This window comes from Odontesthes bonariensis, chromosome 7 (assembly GCF_027942865.1).
Source record: "Odontesthes bonariensis isolate fOdoBon6 chromosome 7, fOdoBon6.hap1, whole genome shotgun sequence".
NCBI lineage: Eukaryota > Metazoa > Chordata > Actinopteri > Atheriniformes > Atherinopsidae > Odontesthes > Odontesthes bonariensis.
Window position 1 is genome coordinate 22,308,736 of NC_134512.1, and position 20,277 is coordinate 22,329,012.

Consider the following 20,277-nt stretch of genomic DNA (forward strand, 5'->3'; position numbering starts at 1 on the left):
TAAATCCAAAGTTGTTTATTTGGATAAGCAAGTCAAGCTGATATGCAGAATCACTGCTCTACCTTAAGAAATATAGTACCATTTTACCAAAAGATACTGAAACTGTTACACGCTTCAGTCTCAGGGCTGGGTCAGATTATTTCAAGATGTATTAATTTGCTGAATACGGGTTAAATGGTCGTTTTAAAGATTTAAAATGTAATCAAATAATCCTTGTAGGAGTTATCTGATAAGTACAAAATTACTCAACTTTGAGCGTTGTAACAGATTCAATGCAAAAGAAAACAGAAGCTAAGCTTTTTAGAAATCAAATCCATGTGTTGTACAAATGTCGTTGCTACAGTCTGTGGTTGCTGCTGGTAACCACATTCAGCGAAAGGCCTCTTATTTTGAAAAGCGCTGTCTCCCGGAAACAGGAAGCTAGCAGTAGTAGCCGCTCTGAAAGCTAAGAAGCTAATAGAGGAGAACAATTCTTTGCGCTTATTGTTACAATTTATCCTCTTGTGTTTTTTAGAGGGGTTCGATTCAACATAACACCGAAAAGGAAAAACACTCCAAGGTACTTATTGAAAGCGTTACGGTTATAAATCAACCCATAAGTAGTAACTTGGCCTGATGACAGGGCTCAGCTAACGCTAGTCGGTTTATGTGGTAACGTAACCACGAGCGATCAGCATTTCTGTGTCTAGTTTAAAAAAGTTAGAGTGCTGGTGCAACTGAGAGTTATTAGTTACTAATATTTATCGACCATCGACATTAAATTAATATTGTAACACTTTTCAGATATGGCTGCGGACTGGTTAGGTAGTTTGGTGTCAATTAACTGTGGGCCAACGCTGGGAGTGTATCAAGGAGAGGTGTCATCTGTGGACCAGACCACACAAACTATCTCCTTAAGACAACCTTTCCATAACGGAGTTAAGTGCCCCGTTCCCGAGGTCACATTTAGGTAAATTCTACTTTAGATTATTTTCCTTTTTATCTTACGTCTCCTGTCACAGTTTTGAATTATTGTCAGTGGTTGTCACTTTGAGTTATTTGAAATGTTTTTGGCCATTCTTCTTTCCAGTGCCATTGATATAAAGGAACTAAAGATTTTAGACATCAGAAATGACAATGCCAGGACAAACTCCGCTACATCTACAAAGATGAGCAGTGTGTCAGTTGTGGTCCCGAAGAGTGACCCCAGATCTGTAGAGAAACTCAACTCTCCACAACAATGCTCTAAAAGTCATCTGGATGCACTGGGCCAGCTTAAAGGGTTTCGTCGGAGACACAACTCCTGTAAGTGCTCTTATATTTATTAACTAAAAAATAAAGCAAGAGTCCTCCTGAATGCTGTGGCATATTATTAACTGATGCTATTGGAATCCCATCAGGGTCATCAAGTAGTCGAGGGGTAAACCAAGTGACGCCAAAAAAGAATGGAGTGAAAAATGGTCAGATGAAGCAAAGAGATGATGAGTGTTTCGGAGATGGCATTGACGATGGCCTGGATACGGACTTTGATTTTGAGGGCAACTTGGCCCTTTTTGACAAAGCAGCCGTTTTCTCAGAGATTGACACGTCAGAGCGACGTAATGGTGTGAGGTCACGCGGGACACCTCAAGACCAGACGCCCTCGCGATACCGTCACGATGAGAACATCCTGGAGGCCAAACCTGTTGTGTACAGACAGATCACTGTACCACAGTCCGGGGCCATAGAGTACTGCACTGGTAAGCGTTTCGCACCGCAGTGAAAGAATGGCTTGACCGTATTTGAGAGTGAAATAAAATAGAATTTTTTTTTTTCTCTCCTTCACGCCACACAGACTCTGGACTTGTTGTGCCGAGTATATCCTATGAACTGTACAAGCGTCTGTTGTCTGTAGCCGAGCGTCACGGTCTCACACTGGAGCGAAGACTTGAGATGACCGGAGTTTGTGCCAGTCAGATGGCGCTGACATTGTTAGGAGGGCCCAACAGGTAAGCATGCAGTGTGGTTCAAATTTCTTATTTTTCTGCTTAACCAATGAAAAGTCGCTAAAGGAATAGCCCGCACCTGTCAAAAACAGCTCAGTTCTCCAGCTTCTTTCGGTTCCGTACAAAAGTTTGATGTGTGAAAATGCTGCGATACCCGAGTCTTTCTTCTTATTTGCAGGTGGCCACCCTCAAGTCAAGGCTGTGCTTTTCTTTATTTTATAACAATAGTCATCAAAGAACTGCGTTTTGGTAAAAATAGAAATGGTGGTTTCAATTTCTGTTCACGATTGTTTCATGACTTCTCGTTTTACATCGACAGTTTACCCAAAACACTTCATATAGATCCAAACAGTTTAGTTCTGGATTGCAAAAAAAAATAAAAAATTCAACTTCTTTTTAAATCACCTTTCTTCCAGATTCACACCCAAAAATTTACATCAGCATCCCACAGTGGCGCTGCTATGTGGTCCTCATGTTCAGGGAGCTCAGGGCATCAGCTGCGGTCGTCACCTGGCCAATCACGAAGTGGAGGTTATATTGTTCCTGCCAAATTTTGTCAAGATGCTTGATTCTGTGACCAGTGAGCTCACGCTCTTCAACAAGACTGGTGGCAAGCAGGTGTCCAGTATCAAAGGTGGGCTTGTGTTGTGACTTTTTTTTAATCAAGCTTTATGTTGATTGGGGCCCTTGCATCTTTACAGTCATGGTTTTTCTTCTTTTCCTCTCCCTGACTCAACAGACCTTCCAGACACCCCGGTGGATCTGATCATCAACTGTCTGGACTGTCACGAGAACACATTCCTCATGGATCAGCCTTGGTATCGGGCAGCTGCGGATTGGTCTAACCAGAACAGAGCACCGGTGCTCAGCTTGGATCCCCCTGTAAGTGGGCAGGGGCATGCAGTCGAAGCAAAGTGGTCCCTCTCGCTTTGCCTTCCGCTTCCCCTGGCCGAGGGGGCCGGCAGGGTTTACCTGTGCGACATAGGTGTCCCTCGCCAGGTTTTTCAAGAAGTGGGAATCAAATACCATTCGCCCTTTGGCTGCAAATTTGTCATCCCCTTGCATTCTGCTTAATACGACAGATTAAAGCGTTCACCTTCCTTGACCATTTGGGTTTAGGCGCCTTATATTCCAGAGTTCGCTGGTTGTCAGTTTTCCCAGGAAACTTCTTAATGTAAACTGGACTTTTCCCTCATACTAAAGGACCACTATTGCATACACTAGTTCCACAGGTGTTGGTATGAATGGATGGAGGAGGAGAAAGCTTTCAAGTGTTTTGTTTAGAAATAGATATCTTCACTATCGGAAACTATAGATAATAGTGTAGTTTAAGATGGGTTAAAAGTACACAGATGGTGGGACCTCACTGGTCAACTCCACATTTAATAGGATAATCTCTGATATTTAAACAGAACGTTTCTTAATGCCATCTGTTGAATATGTATAAAGCCGTGATACAGAAATCCATCTTACACTGGGTGTTTCCACAGCTGAGGGTCAAATACATGGTTCCTGTTGGGGTCCATATGATTTAGTTTTTGTTTTCTGTATTAGTAAGCGTGGGTCTGCCTGGATCCTCATCTGACTGTCACGTACAGCGTTACTGTTGTGATGGCTGTACAGTCACTGAATGCTCATGAGCCAGGAGAAAAACAAAGAGCAGTTACTAGATGTAGCTCCAGTTCTGTTATGAGCTGTTTTTTCTACGCTTTCATTGGTCATTCGCTTTTAGAGGCGTAGATCTTTTTCTTTCAGCTGTCTCCGAGTAGCTTCTCCCTATGCTGTAGAGGAGTCCACATGTTCCATCCCACTTCTAATGGGGGAATGATTCATTACAAATCGACTCATACCTGATTTTATTTTTTGTAAGAATGGAACTTGTGCGTGTTCACGCAATGACAGCTAGTTGGCATATGCGTGAAGCATGAATAGGCCTTAACGGCCTTGTTTGAATGCCAGTGGTATTTGCAGCTTACGTGAAGTTTATTAGAAGTTTCACTTCAGCAAATGTGGAGTATTTGTCATTTATATAATGCTGTGTTTTCAAAGTCTACCATTTTTGAATGGGGCAGCTATTGGATAAAATTCCATATGACAGCAAGTTTGTTTGTAGCAGACTGGGCTGTGATTATAAGGGCTCTGATAACACGATACAGCACGTAAAAGCTGTTGCAGTCTTACTTGTTACTGACGATTTGGATGAAAGTAGATGGTGTGTCCACTTTATTTTGTCACAATGGTGAAGGGCTATGCCAGGATGTCAGAAAGTTCCAGTTCACAGACTACAACCCATTAGCCTGTTTGACTGCTGTCTGAACATGTATATATATGTTGAACTAAAGTTTAACTCTAACTGTGGAAGTCGGTGGGGGGTTTAACTGAAGTGCATTTTGAATGTGTGCTAATCTACTCACGGCATCCTGCACTGAGTAGGCTCTGTGAACCAAAAAGATTGGGTCTCACACAAATTATCGGCAGCAGTCCAGAAATAAGTATTTGTGTCTGTTTGTATATTCAGGCACACTCTAATCCGAGAGTGTTTTTTTTAGGCTTAAGGCGTAGACTGTGAAGTACAATTCACGACGAGCTGCTCTTATTGCGCTGCGTTTGGAGGCGTTGCCGGTGAGGTTTTTTTCAGTCACAGCTCTTGTCAGTATTTTGGATGATGCCGTTTTGGGCTTGCATAATTGTGCTCATCAACATGTCTTAGTTTTGGGAAGCGTGCACCAACTTAGGGCAGCGTGGCCAGGTGGGGGCTAAATCAGAGCAGTTCGCTCAAGAATCAGGAACTCTTTGGTAAATGGTGTAGTTTGTGGTTTAGAGGCCACAGTTGAACGCCATAAAACTGCAACAGTCATTGAATTTATGATGTGCCCATGATTTATTTGTTTGTTCAGCGTAAGGTACTGCCACACACAACATTCCTCTGGCCTGATGTGGAACGTCACATCTGTCCAGACAAGTATGGCCTGGAAACTTCACCAAGTGTTAGTGAATGCGAATCAAACAGGGTTTGTGTTTGGCCACCAGGAGGCAATGAAACGAAATCTTTTGGCGCCTCCTCATTCTGCTGTGACGGCAGCTTTGCGTTATCAGTGCCATCTTCTCAAATAAAAAGCGTTTTCTCTCCAAGAAATGTGATGTCGGAGGGAGCTTGGGCCGCTTCCAGCTGTTTCCTTTAAAGCAGGTTCAAGTGTCAAAAAATCCGGATCAATCGCGGGTTACATTGAGTTAAGATCACCTCCCAATTCAGCATTAAAAAGACGGTTTTGTCTGCGCGGGGCAGTTTTCATTTGAGATTGAAGTCCACTGATATGCCTGTTGTGCAGAAACTGCGGTTCACATTCACATGTGTCACGTCTGCCGATTGAATCAATAAAAGTAAAAATAAAAAACTTAACAACGGATGTGTGTGGACTTCTTGTAAACTGTGCCTCACTGATGACCAAATTCCTTCTGCAACTTCACTGAAGTGGATCGTTTGGAAGCGTATTTTTAGCCAGACTATCATAACGCGCATGTGCGCTGTAAAATCAAGGTGGGGCAACAAAAAAAAAAACCGAATGTTTCTGACTGGGAAAACGAGTCGGGCAGCCCGGAGTGCACCCAAATTAGCCTGACTGTCGTAGTTCTGCGCTGCTTTCTCAGTCGCTGTGTGCAACTTGACTCTCTTTCAGCAGACGTACCGAGCAGAGATAAAAGTGCAGGAAAGTTGTACTTTTCCCACAAGCCCGCCGTGTGAAATAATGTTGACCGGAGGCGCACCGACGACCGTCCTGTTGGCTTTTATTTTGGACTGCTGAAGTTTTGGCTCACCTGAGACACATTTCACTTCTTCCTCATCAGGAACTTATGTGTTTTTCGCACCTCTCGATTGACTGTCACGCTCTTTTTTTTTTTTTCTGGCGTGAGTGGAAATTGAAACATGCTGTTGCTGAAATGAAAACGGACGTCGCAAAGTAGCCGAGTCACCTGTCGTCGCTTCAGATCGCTTTGGTTTTTACCTGCAAACAGGTGAGGTCCGTCTTTGTGAAACACAGCCTGTGGGTGTTATCAGCGTGTGCGCCTCACTTTCTGCTTCCTGACAGCTCTCATAGGGACACAGTCAACAGGACACATTTGAAGTGCTTGTACGTTCAGATCTAGAGTTTATCCATACTTGCTGTTAGATAATAATTGCTTGTCAAAGTGCTTCACAGTCATAAAAAATACAGACTTTTTAGATACTGTCTAAACAGACGTGGCCCTCTTGACATCCTCCTTTAAACTTTTGCCACTTCCTCTGACTTCCTGGCGTGAAGAGGCTGCATCATGCATCTCTCCCCCCCCCCCTTCCTCTGTTACTTTTAACTGTCGGTAATGTTACTCATGGCGCTGATGACAACACATCTGTCCTGGATAGGTTTCCGGCTGCTCTCAGAAATGTTTGCAAGTTGCAAAGTGGTTTCATTCATCGTCAATGCTTTGCTAACGACCTCGCTTTATTTTAGACTGGCGTTCTCGGAAAAGACGGATTTGTAAACGCAAAAGCAAAGCCCCTTGAATAAAACAAAGGACCGTTAAAACAGGGGAGCTCAGGGTCTTCTGGGTCTGATGGTGATGCTCCAACAGCTGAAACTTTTCCCTCCTCCGTGAGAAAAGTTTTGAAGTCTGTCAGCACAGGGCCTCTTCCGCTAAAGATTATTGTTTTCGAAAGTGCCAAACTGTATTGACATGCTAAGCTGGTGGAACATCTGCATGAAACCACAGCAAAGCGTCGCCGCATCAGCAGAGCAGCTTGCACTGCACGGTGTGCGCACAGCGCCGCAGCAAGGAAGTGTCCGTCTGCTGCTCAGGCACGCGCATCTTTGACTTATATGGTGCTCTTTTTTTTATATATATATATATTTGCACTTGGACATTTTCATACTACCACGCTTGTCATCTGAACTTTGGATGGCAGCAACAAAATGCAAAGTTCACCCTGGTGGCTGGATGCACAATGAAAGGGGATTGCCCTTCACTAACAATCATTGATTTGTCTCTTCCTGTTACTCTGAGAACCGCCGTGTTTCACCCCGTCAGTTTTGGTGTTTTATTTATTTATGATGAACGAGACATTAAAGGCACATACCCCGTAAATCGCTCTCATGCCTGTATTATAGAGTCTCGTGGGAAAAACTGAGGGTCATTAAAGTGATACAATGATGGCTTGTATTGTGGGACCAGGCTCCAGACTCCTACTTCCTCTCTCAGGTCCTGCAAACACTTGTGTCAGTGAAGCCAAGCCGCTGCAGCAGAGTCCAGCTGTGAAGCCAGAGGTTTTGGGAAATCATCTGGCCGGCTGGGAGAGCTGTTGGCATGCACTCCTTATTTATCTGTAAACTGCTCATTTTCTAACTTCCAATGTGTGCTCGCCAGATAAAAGCTCAGTGGTTATGGGCAGAAATAATGGTTGCATTCTCTATATCTGTTAGGGTTACTCTGATGCTTTAACAGTGACGATAACAGGGTATCCCGAGGCTGGATAAGGACTGAACCAGCTGCACACCCAGAAGGGATAATGCTTCAATGAAATAGAAATGATTTTATTTTATGGGTAATGTATTCATATTCTTAACTTGGTTGTAAAGGTTAGAGATTCAGTAACTTTGCAGCGTTAAAGATTAACCGGAAGACTTTGCTTAAGTCAGCTGAAGTCCGTAAAATAATATGTCAATAATCAATAATTGCAGACCAGTCTAGTCTCCCACGAATTTTATAGCTATATTCCATTTCTGGACTCCTCAATTACATGTCATTTTCACAGCTCGATGTTTCAACCACCGTATGACAGTATATGCAGGTTGTGTTAGTGCTGTGCTTAAACTCCCAACCATATTTGGGTCCCGTCCCTCTGCCCTACCATAACCAGCTATTTTATTTAATAACTTTCTTATCCAAGTGCTTCATATTTTAAAACCTAAACAAATATTACATTCTCTCAATCAAACCAAATGACACCACCAAAGAAAAGTTGTTTTCTTTTAAAAGAAAAGGGGAAAAGAATTGCCTGCAGACACTCGAGTGTCTTGGATGAAAGCAAATATTTTAAAGCCATCCATCCAGCACCCGCCCTCTCATAAATGCCTTGTTGTTGCTTGACAAAGGTGACAGCGATCCAGAAATTGATCGTGCATGCGTCAAGGAAAAAAAAATTAAATGACAATCATCATCATCATGATAATAATAATAATGATGATGACAAGCAAAATAGCTGCATAAGGAATGTAGTTGCACACTATTGTGAGTGCAACATATTTTGAAAGATATTTTATGACAAGTAAAAGTTCTATAGAATACAGAGAAATAAAAGGATGCCGATGCAGTTATTTGAAGGAAACAATCTCTCAACAAGTCGAAGACATGTAACATGAAAAAGACAAAGGATGAAGGATTATGACCCCAAGGTCTAAGGTACAAGGATCTCCAAACTATGCTTCGATGCAGTATGGAAGTACATACACTTTTCACTACTTAGGATATCAATTTGATGGCTACGTTGCTCTCATTTAAACTTAAAGAGTCATGCATAACAGTGTGTTTCTTGGTGAAAAGTTTTATCTCGCAGCACTTGGCACAATTCTTCACTTTGGATTTTGTCTGCAGGTACGTGAGGGAGTGGCAGATTCACTAAAGGCCAGAGAAGACATTTCTACGTTCCTGTTCTGTCTTGCTCTTTTGCCGTCAAGCTGCCACTGAATCATGCAGATCAGACTTCTGCTGCCTTTTTATTAATCAGAGGCACGTTGACCAACAGATTTGGTTTGAACAGAGATATTGTGATGGATAATGAAAATATGCAGACTTGCATTACAACAGCTACATTGTTCAGTCTGAAGCTGTATGACACCACGTTTAATAAGTTTGGAGAGATCGTGCGCTTCGTGCTCTTTCTTGACTCCCTTCAGGTTCCTTTTGTCAGTGAGCTTATTGGTTTATCTGTTCTTTTTGGGAGTTGCTGTCATTCATTGTTTCCACTCTAACGCACAATCCTGCAATTAGATGCGCCAATTCATGGTTCACGTGTGCTGTGTCACGCATGATATATATATATATGTATATATAAAGTACAAACAGGATGATTTCATCATACCTTCAGGATATCGTTTGAGGAAAAAGCTGATCTATTTCAGACGTGCTGGGTTGAACTGTTGCTGCATTTAAAGCTGCTTACTGACCAGATTGGTGATGATGGACTTCTCAGTGAGACTGGGGTCAGTAGAAACTTGACCGACTCACAATGACAGCCTTGTGTACTCCCTGAAAGGGGCAAAGCTGTGGTCTCATGAAGAGCTCTCTAGAAATGCCAGTGTGACTCCATGGCAAACTGTTCCATTCACTCAGCTGCTAGTAGCCTGCTGCCGTGAGGCATTCAGTGTCCCAATGGAGAGGAATTAAAGAAGAATTGTTTTGTTGAAGCCTTGGCCCAGTTGATCACTTCCTCTCATGGCAATATCTTTCACCATAGACTTTTCCCAGACACATTCTGTTGAAATCAACAACATTTCAGAGCGCTGTAAGCACGACGTCCTATTTCCAGGTGTAAACTGGCATGAGATGGGTCAAAGTTTTCATGTGTTTTTAGCCACACTTGTAGCATGACTCTAGATATGTTAGTGTTGGTCATTTGACCGCCATGTTTCTGGAAGGTGGTCAGGAGTATGTGACATGAAGATTATTTTGTGGAAAAGGCTTGGAAATGACTCACTGTTTACGACCCGGAGACATCAGAAGATGCTTCTGATCAGCTTTCACTTATTGTTGAGTCTGTTTGTCTTACGTCCGATCTTCAACAGTTTTCAGCTGCAGGTCAGATGGATTGAGGACAGGTGACCGAATCAGTTATTTCACCTCAGTATCCTGAACCAAAGACCAGCATACAAATACTCGTGTGGATCGCATCTCATCGACTATTGCATAGATGCTATATTATTTTAATCTGACAGTCATGGCCAGCAGAAGAGGAATCTTGCTGACATTGGTCAAGCACAGACTTAAACCTGTTGCTAAAGTTTTCTTATAGCATGGGTTCTGTTTATGAGACTAGATTATGAAGAATTTAGGAGGCTGTGGTATGTTGTACAATCATGTTTCTACACTAGCCCATAATGGACAAACCATCAGCAAGATAGTTGGCACAATCACTTTTAGAAAAGTATGGTATTTTCAGTTTGTTGCAGTCTGTTGCAGTGGGCAAAGTCGTTGTTAGATGCCACTAAATCCTACACACTGCTCCAGTATCATGAGTTATATGTGCCAGTGCTTTGAGCTAATGGCTAACATTTTCTGATTTGGCTGTATTCTTTTTATTTCTCGTTTTATAGTTCTGAAAAATGGTTCAAGAAAACAAAGTCATTTTGTTTGAGCTTCTCATTTTTAATTATTGTTATTTTTTTAAGTTTCTGCAAGAGAAGTTGAACTGTGAAAGTTTTCTCTCATCTTTTTTCTTCTTGACCCTCTGCACTGTGTGAAATGTCAAAGTGTAACATTTGTGGACTGGGATGAACGGGGAGGAAGTTGATTGGTGTGGGAAATGCATCCACATACTTTTGTCCCTCGTGCAGGAGACAGCTGCAGTGCTCCACAGGGGACAACATCTGCCACAAACTACACCGAGTAATGACAATCCTCCCAATGGCACGTGGGAGTTTTTGGTCTTGTTTGGTTGTCTGTGATAATGATCCAGAGCAATATGTTTCTAAAAGGAAGAGCTGGAGAAGAGTGTCCTTTCTTTCATGTTTCTAAGCATCCCACCTCAGTATCGACATATTGTAAACCTAGGATGTCGTACAGGGAGTTAACTGCACAGTAGTGGACATGTCGAAGGATGTGACCTCATGCAAAGTGACAAATTGTCAAAGCCAGTATTTTCCCTGATCACAGAGCCGTTCCGCCTCTCCCTGGGAACTAAAAGAGGAAGAAAGGAAGTGGGACAACAGGGGAAAATTGAGCATGACTTAATCCATAGGTCATCATTTAACTATGACGCCTCTGCTATGATTTGCTGTGTATGTATCATGGAAACACTGGCCCTGGGGTGACTCAGGCCAGTGTCGTAGTGGCTGCTTTACTGGCATAAAGAAGTGCTGGGCTGGACAAATCTCTTGAGTCTGGTCAGATCTCACCACAAGTTTGCATTCCAGTGCTGGAAGAGAGCTATCTTGATTCCTATAGGGTCCAGTAACCGAGGCTAAGATGGAGGAATAAATTAACTGGGTTTCCATATACAACACAAAATACAAGGCGAATCAAGTTTTCTTCCTTTTGTCCTTCCAATGACGGATGTTCGAATAAAAATCTTGCTTTGTGTATTTTTGGTCTGTCTGAACACAGAAAGCTGCTCTATATGTACACCAATGTCCTGCGTCATGGAAACATTCTGCACCAGTTGTGAAAGTGTGAGTTAAAAAGGAAGGCTTGTTAGTTCTGCTTTCCGTATGAGCAAGTTATTTTTACTGGCACTGTCTGATCGGATATTACTCTCGTGCCTTCAGATAATGGCTGACCTGTACACTTTGAAATACCAGGCACATCTGCACAGAAAAACCACAAATTTAATGTCTTCCTGAGAATTTGTTTGTGGTGAGGGGAATGTCACTGAAGCGAGAGCATCCTACTCACAGCTCTATTTCTCTTTATAGGTACTGTGTGTGTGTGTGTGTGTGTGTGTTTATCAGCTCTAATGGTAGCAGCTGGCAAACCTCACCTGTGAGAGGATAGAAGCACCTCACCATGACAGAGGTCCAGGTAAGAAAGACCTGTGGAGTCCAAACATTTGTGCGCATCAAAATGATTATTGTTGTATATTTTTTTTGAAGTTACATGTGATCCGCTAACATTGTTACAGAGTCCATGGCCACAGGGCACAGAGTGTGTGGCCAGGTACAACTTCAAGGGCACATCAGAGCAGGACCTGCCGTTTAACAAAGGAGACGTGTTGACGATCGTCGTTGTCACAAAAGTAAATCCAGCCTTTATTCCTTTCAAGCCAACGTGTCGTGTTTGACTGTGCAGTATGCAGTCACTGTCTTTAAACATGAGAGCACATGCAATAACTTTACTATCAAATTACTTATGGACATTGCTGACGCTTTGTGTTTCAGGACCCTAACTGGTACAAAGCTAGAAATGCTGCAGGCCTCGAGGGAACAATACCTTCCAACTATGTTCAGAAAAGAGAAGGTGTGAAATCTGGCGGAAAGCTGAGTCTGATGCCGTGAGTAAACCACTTATCTTGGTTTCTTAACTTCTGAAATCCAATTTATCTTTCACTGCCAAAGCAACCATCATTAGATGAATGTATCCGCTGTCTACGGCTGCATGTTCGCAGAAGGCTGATGGCCTATTTGTCGTGGCAGTGATGCTGTGGTTGTGCGAATGGAGACCACAGCTCGAATGGGAGGTGTTGTCATTGCAGTGCCTCCACCTAAGCTTTGCATGAACTCAGCAGAGCTTCCTGTTGTTTCTTTTCTACTTCAGACTGAAGTAATCTCAAAAATCTCCCTGTTTGCCCATGTGATGCGTTTCCATGTGTCTGAATGTGTCTGTGCATGAATGATAGGCTTATTTATAGTGCACTTGATCACAAAATGATGTCTCAGATGACTTTTTGAAGATGAAACTGCACTTACTATATAAGAACCAACACACGCAATACAAAGATAAGTGATATGAAAATTAATTTGACATATCTGTCAGGAAGATGTAAGCTCCCTGCATGAGCTCCCATTAGACTAATGTACCCATGGTTATAGAAAACATCTTTGCTCTCATGTACACTGTTAGCTGTTAAGCTGTTTTAAAAAAAAACAGATACTTCTCAAAAGACTCACCTCATAACGCAAGATGTGTTTCTCAATTTAGAAAATGTCACCAGCACATGATATGAAAGCAAAGTAGTTTAGGGAATGTAGAGACTTTTTGATTTATTTATTTATTTATTTATTTTTTTTTGCCCATGAAATAACATCCCATAATAAAGGACTGAAAGGAAAACTGCTTCCACAAGCCTCTTCCTACAAATCAGAGGGAAAATGCTTGTATTTCTATGACGAAAGGCCTTTTGTCTGAGCTTTCCAACAAGGTTATCTGTGTGATATTGAAATTTCTTTTGGAGCCACATGCAAATGCTGATACTGTACATTCTGAAAGCTCCATTTGAATATGTTACTGCCTCAGTAATAAAACTGGTCACAGTGAAGATGCAAAATATTGTAATCTATACATCTGGATGCTGAAAATATTATTTGAAGTATTTGCATTAAAGGCCCATTTGAGGATACTTATGATATCATATCATTGATTAAACATGAATGGATGATTATTTCTCAAAGACTTATAGAAATAAACCAGCCACCCAGGTCAGAAACGGCAGGATGGCTTTATGAACCATCGGAGACTCTCATTTAACTCTTCCTGTTTTTACACACTGACGTCTTTTAAATAGGTTTGATGCTTTCCATCGGATGCTGACAGGGACTAATATTTAAAAAAAAAAAATTTGACAAACCTATTCCACCCTGGGCCTAATTCTGAAGTATAAGTGTTTTTTTTTGTATTGTCTAAACAAGAAACTCAAAGCTCAGATTGTGTGGAGACAGGTTAAAGCAAATTTGTATGGATAACACAAGTAATGATACTTTCTGCAGCGCTCATTAGATCCATTTATCCAATAGGTTTGTGCTGACCCGTAAGAAAAGCAAAATTTTGCATTTCTTAAGAAAGCCCGGATCATCCCTTTTTTGCTCATTCTCCACCTCTTCACTAAGGTTCATGAAACTCAGCTAAATAGCTTCTGAGGGATGTTGCTGACGGAACGGGACCTGTCTCAAACTCATCCACCTACTCTCACCTCGACAAATGAATAATTCTGCACTTAAGGAAACGCACCTCTCAGGACACTAGATTTAAGATAGAATAAGAAGAATTATGTGTAACAATAAGCCTACAAGTCCATAGAAAATGAGTTGGTATTGACTGCACAGTTGATTGAGAAATTTAAACTATGAATAAATTCCTTTTTAACTCTTGAGCAGTGAATGAATAGGACAAAAATCCATACTGCAGGCACTTACTCCTTGAACAACAATAAGAAGAATGTATAAGGGAAGAGATTCTAAAAACTCTAAAAACTAAAGGAAGGACAACTTGGAAAGGAGACATTAAGACCACAACTGTTTCTGCTCTTTTTCACGGGAACAGCTTCCAAATATGGAAACTACAAGCATAAAATATAGATTTTTTTTTTTAAGATTACATTCATTATGTGTAAAATACTTTTGAAAACAAAAGCCAGTTTCAACATCTTAAGTGGCAAAGAAGACAATGATATATCTAGTTTTGCTCTGTTTATCTCAGTCTTCGCTGGCTTTTCTACTTCCAGATGGTTTCATGGGAAGATAACTCGGGATCAGGCAGAGGAGCTGCTTAACCCCCCTGAGAATGGCCTGTTTTTGGTGCGAGAGAGCACCAACTTCCCCGGTGACTACACTCTCTGTGTGAGCTGCGATGGTAAGGTGGAGCACTACCGCATCATCTACAACAATGGCAAGCTCACCATCGACGATGAGGTCTATTTTGAGAACCTCATGCAGCTGATGGAGGTGAGACACGAGATCAGGTGTTGTCCGCTAAAAAAAACTAAGTGACATTGGTGTTTGGTCTGATGCTATATTGAGTCCACTCTGTGCTGGTTTAAGAGTCCTGTCCCAACTGTACCACTTCAGAGATGATGTGCAGTTCCTGGAACATATAATGAACAGGAAGTGTCGAAGAGGAAGTGAACAGTATGCGGAGGTTCAGAGTTCTAACCTCAAAAAGAACAGAGACCTTTACTCTCAAACTGACTCCTTTTCCTGTGTGATAATCTTATTTTCAACTTTAGCTTACTATGAATTAAATAGAAAAAAGCTGGCATGTACAAATAAACTCAATATCACTCAGGTTTTTCCATTTTTCCACTATCTATTTACTTTATTTGATCAGACAGCCCTCTATTGGTCACTCTGACACACCGCTCACTGTTTGCTTCTGAACTGTGGTACAGACGTTTCTGTGTAATACACACTTTCATTGCAGCTTTATTCATTTGGACAAAGGTCATACTGTTGTCTGCTTCAGTTTTCTTAAAAAATCAAGAATATCAAATGCTGTATGAATTCACAAGAGATCCTAAGACAGAAGGAGTTCACCCACTAAACTCTGTTCTTATGCTCGTAAAAAGGGCATAAAAATAAAGAGCTATCAGTTAGATTGCTAAGGGTTTATTTTGAAAAGCCAACAAAGGGCCTCCTGTTAAGATTGGGCATATATATGACAAGCCGTGTAGCTCTGAAATTGGTTCCAGTGGTTTATGGTTCTGTTGAATTGAATGTGCTTTTATGAGGCCATAAAGAGTCAACAACCTTTTGACAACAATAGAAAGGATGTACCGTAAAACTGATATTTCCCCTTTGAGTTTGCATTTAAGTTTGAAGGACTTATCAAAAGAAAAGAACTTTACTAAGATGGAAAAGATAACCCAACACCTAATGTTTGTGGTGCATGAGAAAGGGGCAGCATTAGTCGATTTTAAAATAGCTTAATATGAGAATTAAATCTAACGTTCCATTTAAAAAAAAAAAAAAAAAAAAACCTTAAGAAAAAATGTTTAACATCTCTTGTGAAACACTGTGCACTCAGTATATCAGCAGGCTTTCAGTTAGCTTTGCAGGGATCCAAAAGATCCTAATCTACTGAGTTGAGACCATCTTGATAAGGCGTTTGTCTTGTTTCTAAGTTTCTGCATGACTTGGGTCCTCCCCCTCTTAGAAGAAATCAAGTGACACACTGTGCGAGGGATATTGTACATATAAGGAGGGCTGCCTTGGGCCTGCCAGCTTTTTCAGTTAGCGCAACAACCACATGGAACACTTCAACCTACCTTTATTTGTGGTGCTGCAATTTACAGCACAACTCATCTCAGGGCACTAAACCCTTTGAGCAAGTGACATTTTGGCAACAGTTGAAGGAAAAAAACATTTAGAACCAGACGGTTCTGCCGCTGATCAGAGTTTGTGCAAAATAGACTTAAAATGATTCTCAGAGAGTTTGTGACCATACTCTGCAACTTATTCAATTAAACAGAGGTGAGCTTTGGATTCTGAATGATACATAGTCTCTGAGTTGGAAGTATCGTGTTTTGATTATTTTTTTTGGCTGTCCTGTTCATTTTAAACTGTGCACATTGTCATATAACTTTCATTGTTCCAGCACTACACCAAAGATGCTGATGGTCTGTGTACCAAACTAATCAAGCCAAAGCTGGAGGAGGGGACAGTGGCAGCTCAGGATGAGTTTTCCAGGAGTGAGTCCCACTTTGTTTATTTCTAAAACTGCTGCAATGTAGACTTTTTGTGTATTAGAGCCTGTATGGGTCATATGTATTTGTTATATTTTAACTGTATGCGTTTCTTCTTTAATTGGCCAACAGGCGGCTGGTCGATGAACAGAAAGGACCTGAAGCTGCAGCAGGTTATTGGAAAAGGAGAATTTGGAGGTGAGTAGCTTTTTGTTTCCGCTGCATAGTAAAGACGAGCTTGGTCTGTTTCATTGCTTGCATGTGTCAGAAATGTTTTGTGGGAATATGAGCACAGTGGAAAAGCTGAAGCTTATAAATTATGCATAAAGAGGTGGTTAGCATGATTAGCAGCATTTTGCCTTTAAAACAGCGTGTTCCTGACAAGCAGAGTGAGAGGTTAGCGAAATGCTTGGCCAAGAATAACATATTCCTTCTTATCCTGTGCCCCACAGGATAAGAAGGAAGCTTAAACAAAGATTGTGTCTTCTCTTTTTGCATCACCACATAAATTTGAATAACCGTTGTCATCTAACAGGATCCCCTGTGAACATGTGTTTTTCCTGCTCAGGATCAAATGCATTCAAATTCACCGGTCGTCATTATGTGGTCATTGTTTGTGACTGTTACAGATGTCATGGTGGGAGACTACAGAGGGACTAAAGTAGCTGTGAAGTGCATAAAGAATGATGCCACGGCACAGGCTTTTATCGCAGAGGCCTCTGTCATGACGTAAGGAAATAAGTCCGTAGTTGTTGTTTCCGACAAGCACAAATGAACTCACAGTAACGTGTGTGCACGCTCTTCTCCTTCATCAGGCAACTACGGCACAATAACCTGGTACAGCTGCTTGGAGTGATTGTGGAGGAGAAAGGAAGTCTTTTTATAGTTACCGAATATATGGCCAAGGTAGGTCCCATACTGTCTGATAGATGGAAGACTGTAAAATATGACATCCAGAAAAACTCTTGTGGATGTCTAACAAGTTATTTTATGTATTTTTTTTTTCCAGGGCTGTTTGGTTGACTATTTACGTTCCAGAGGTCGTACAGTACTCGTTGGAGATGCACTCCTTAATTTTACTTTGTGAGTATCTCTGCGGTGTTTCATAGTGTTAGGCTGTGTAGTGGTGTAGCCTACATTTAGGTTCTATATTAAATCACCATGCTCTCTATTATGGGGGGGGGTCCAAGACTCGGTGTGAGGCGAAAATTTATCTGTGAAGTTGGTTGTGCAGCGAAGCACAATGTGCAGAAGATACCTCCAACATGATTACACTGCATACTTCCAGTGGTTTAATTACGGGCTCGTCCAAGCTCGGCCTTTTTATGCTGTTAGATCCATAAATCTTTACTAACTGCACCACTAAGCGGCGTTTAGTATCCGTATGTAAACGCATTTTTTAAGGACGAGAAGAGCCGTGTGAATATGTATCTGTTTTCTTACAATATAGAGCAGCATAAAATGTGCAACCAAAATTGTACAAATAAATGATGAGCTGAAAAAGACGACAGGTTTACAGATGTTTCATGATACTGAGAATGAATTAGGCTGGCTTGTAACACCGGTGAGCACCAACAGCAATTTCAACCTCGATTTCTAGTTGAAATTTGGGTAGAGAGAGCTGAACGTGCGAGATCTCTTTTCAGCGAGCTAGAAAATGAGAAATCCCTTACAGAGAGGACTGAAAATCAGTTCCTTGATAACCTCTAGTCAGTTTAAATGAATGGTGGCAAACTGTTTTTACCGCTGTCTGTGTCTGTTGTTTTGTTCATTTTTTCTGATACATTTAGATTCTTACTGAATGTTCCCTCTTAGCCTGTGGTGTCATATTTTCGTATAATGATTTTTTTTAAATCTTACTCAGTCTCATTGCAAATTAGGGGAACTGAAATATCATATCATGGAAATAAGTAGACTTTGTGCTGCCAACTAGAGGAGAATGTAATCCGAGTGCACACGCATGTTAAATTAGAAACTGTGTTCACGGCTGTATCTCGCATGTGCAAGTGCAACTTCAGCTACCCCGAGGGCAGAGTGTGGCTGCTCTTGACAGGTTTGTGAGTTTGAAATTATGTAGGTGTCATGGATACAATGTGTGAACAGATAATTGTTTGGGGGGATGGATTTTTTTTTTAACCAGTTCTCACTCGATAAATGAATTTGGTATATCTGTCAGAAAACTTGACGGTACATCTTTAATAATGATGATAATAATAATAAACAACATTGGGTTCAACGCATACCTGAACTCGGTGTATACTTTTTGTGTTCAACAGAGATGTTTGTGAAGCCATGGCTTACCTGGAGGCCAACAACTTTGTGCATCGAGACTTAGCAGCCCGAAATGTTCTTGTGTCGGATGACAACATTGCCAAAGTCAGTGACTTTGGTTTGACCAAGGAGGCCTCTTCCACTCAGGATACAGCTAAGCTGCCTGTGAAGTGGACGTCACCGGAGGCCCTCAGAGAAAAGGTACACTGCTGCAGCACCGTTCTGAGTGGTTCGCTTTTCCACGTGTACCCACACATCGTGAAAAGCCTCTCATGTATACTTTTCTCTTAATCACAGAAATTTTCCACCAAATCAGATGTTTGGAGCTATGGAATTCTGCTTTGGGAGATTTACTCCTTTGGTCGTGTGCCTTATCCAAGAATTGTAAGTATCAATGTCAGAGGTTTCTAGTAAACCGTTCTTTAATGTATTGAATGTTTGGGGGACAGAACACAAGCTTTACACATGTTAAACGCATTTAGTTGGGTTTTCTGCTGTCAGAAAATACTTTACAGAAACCGTTTTTTATTTTTTTCCGTAGCCCTTGAAAGATGTGGTGCCACGGGTGGAGAAGGGTTACAAAATGGACTGTCCAGATGGCTGTCCTGAAGTCGTGTATAACATCATGAAACAGTGCTGGAACCTGGATCCTGCTGCTCGACCAAGCTTTCACATGCTGAAGGAGTGGCTACAACACATCAGTCAGAAAAAGTGATTTTCTTCCTCTTTTCATTTCTGATTACTTGGACCATAACCTGAGGAAAAAAATTGGAGAAAAAAAAAAAAAAAATGTTGACGACTTTACTTTTTTTTTTTTTCAAATATCACAGCAAAAAGTGTTTTCTTTAATTGTAACGGTGTCAAACTTCTGCTTCATTTAAACTACGACAACTCTCACTGGTTCTGTTGCGTAGGACTAAAAGGTTTGTTATCAAGAGATAATGAGTAACTGTCAGATCATCAAGTTTTTCCTTAGAACACAGCACTGCCTCAGAGCCAAAGTGCCTTGATATGTTTTCATATTTTTACGTCTATCGTCATATTGGTGACATGTTTTAGGTTTGAACTTGTCAGCTATAAATCGTTGCACTCAGTTGACTGGATTCATGGTGTCCGTTTTTGTTTTTTATAGTTGCCAGGTACACCTGTTTGCACGAATGTTGAATTCTTGTGTCTGTTGGACTAAATTAAAATGACTGTTGTGCAGCTTTATTTCTCATTGTTAAATGATATTAGGTGGGCCTTGGCTTTTTGATCTTATTTCAAGTAAAAAAAAAAAAAATGAAGCTCACGTGCTGATATAACACCATGTAGTGCATTTTTGTAAAACCAAATTTTTTTTGTTCAAAATTTTAATCTGACATTTTTTTCACTATGTGAGCCTTTGGGTTTAATAAAACTGTCTGGATTTTTATGTTGAATATAAATTTGACATTCTGCCATTTTCAACAATTAAAATTTTAATATAAAATGTTTTCTTATTTGACTATATCAATCTATCTATGTATCCATCTATCTATCTTTCTGTCTATGTATCCATCTATCTATCTATCTGGTGGCTTATAATGGATAGTGGATGGTTTCGACAGCTTTACTGTTTAGGGAGGGTGAGATAGCAGCTAATGTTTATTTTTTTCAAATTATAACAAACTTTGAATGTGTGAGCAAACTGAAATGTTTGAA

At 41.0% G+C, this 20,277-nt stretch overlaps 2 protein-coding genes across 2 annotated transcripts; both read left to right on the forward strand.

Moving 5' to 3' along the window:
• Positions 1-413: 413 nt before the first annotated feature.
• edc3 (enhancer of mRNA decapping 3 homolog (S. cerevisiae)) lies at positions 414-5,374 on the forward strand. Its single transcript, XM_075471020.1, has 7 exons — positions 414-559; positions 784-949; positions 1,070-1,284; positions 1,380-1,718; positions 1,814-1,967; positions 2,381-2,598; positions 2,704-5,374. Exons 2-7 carry the CDS (start codon positions 786-788, stop codon positions 3,036-3,038), a joined length of 1,425 nt encoding a protein of 474 aa, XP_075327135.1. The 5' UTR covers positions 414-559; positions 784-785; the 3' UTR covers positions 3,039-5,374.
• A 146-nt stretch (positions 5,375-5,520) lies between these two features.
• Positions 5,521-20,053, forward strand: LOC142384129 (tyrosine-protein kinase CSK-like). The gene is made up of 13 exons (XM_075470109.1): positions 5,521-5,978; positions 11,627-11,732; positions 11,833-11,946; positions 12,089-12,201; positions 14,368-14,587; positions 16,236-16,329; positions 16,456-16,521; positions 16,953-17,052; positions 17,139-17,229; positions 17,333-17,406; positions 18,600-18,795; positions 18,892-18,978; positions 19,136-20,053. The coding sequence occupies exons 2-13, from the start codon at positions 11,718-11,720 to the stop codon at positions 19,307-19,309; spliced, it is 1,344 nt and encodes a 447-aa protein (XP_075326224.1). The 5' UTR covers positions 5,521-5,978; positions 11,627-11,717; the 3' UTR covers positions 19,310-20,053.
• The last annotated feature ends 224 nt before the right edge of the window (positions 20,054-20,277 follow it).

Coding starts and splice junctions, on each gene's coding strand:
- LOC142384129 (XM_075470109.1), top strand. Junction 14,588..16,235: donor ACCTCATGCAGCTGATGGAG/GTGAGACACGAG, acceptor TCATTGTTCCAG/CACTACACCAAAGATGCTGA. Junction 17,053..17,138: donor GCAGAGGCCTCTGTCATGAC/GTAAGGAAATAA, acceptor CTCCTTCATCAG/GCAACTACGGCACAATAACC.
- edc3 (XM_075471020.1), top strand. CDS start 786: ATGGCTGCGGACTGGTTAGGTAGTTTGGTGTCAATTAACTGTGGGCCA. Junction 950..1,069: donor GTTCCCGAGGTCACATTTAG/GTAAATTCTACT, acceptor TCTTCTTTCCAG/TGCCATTGATATAAAGGAAC. Junction 2,599..2,703: donor GCAGGTGTCCAGTATCAAAG/GTGGGCTTGTGT, acceptor CTGACTCAACAG/ACCTTCCAGACACCCCGGTG.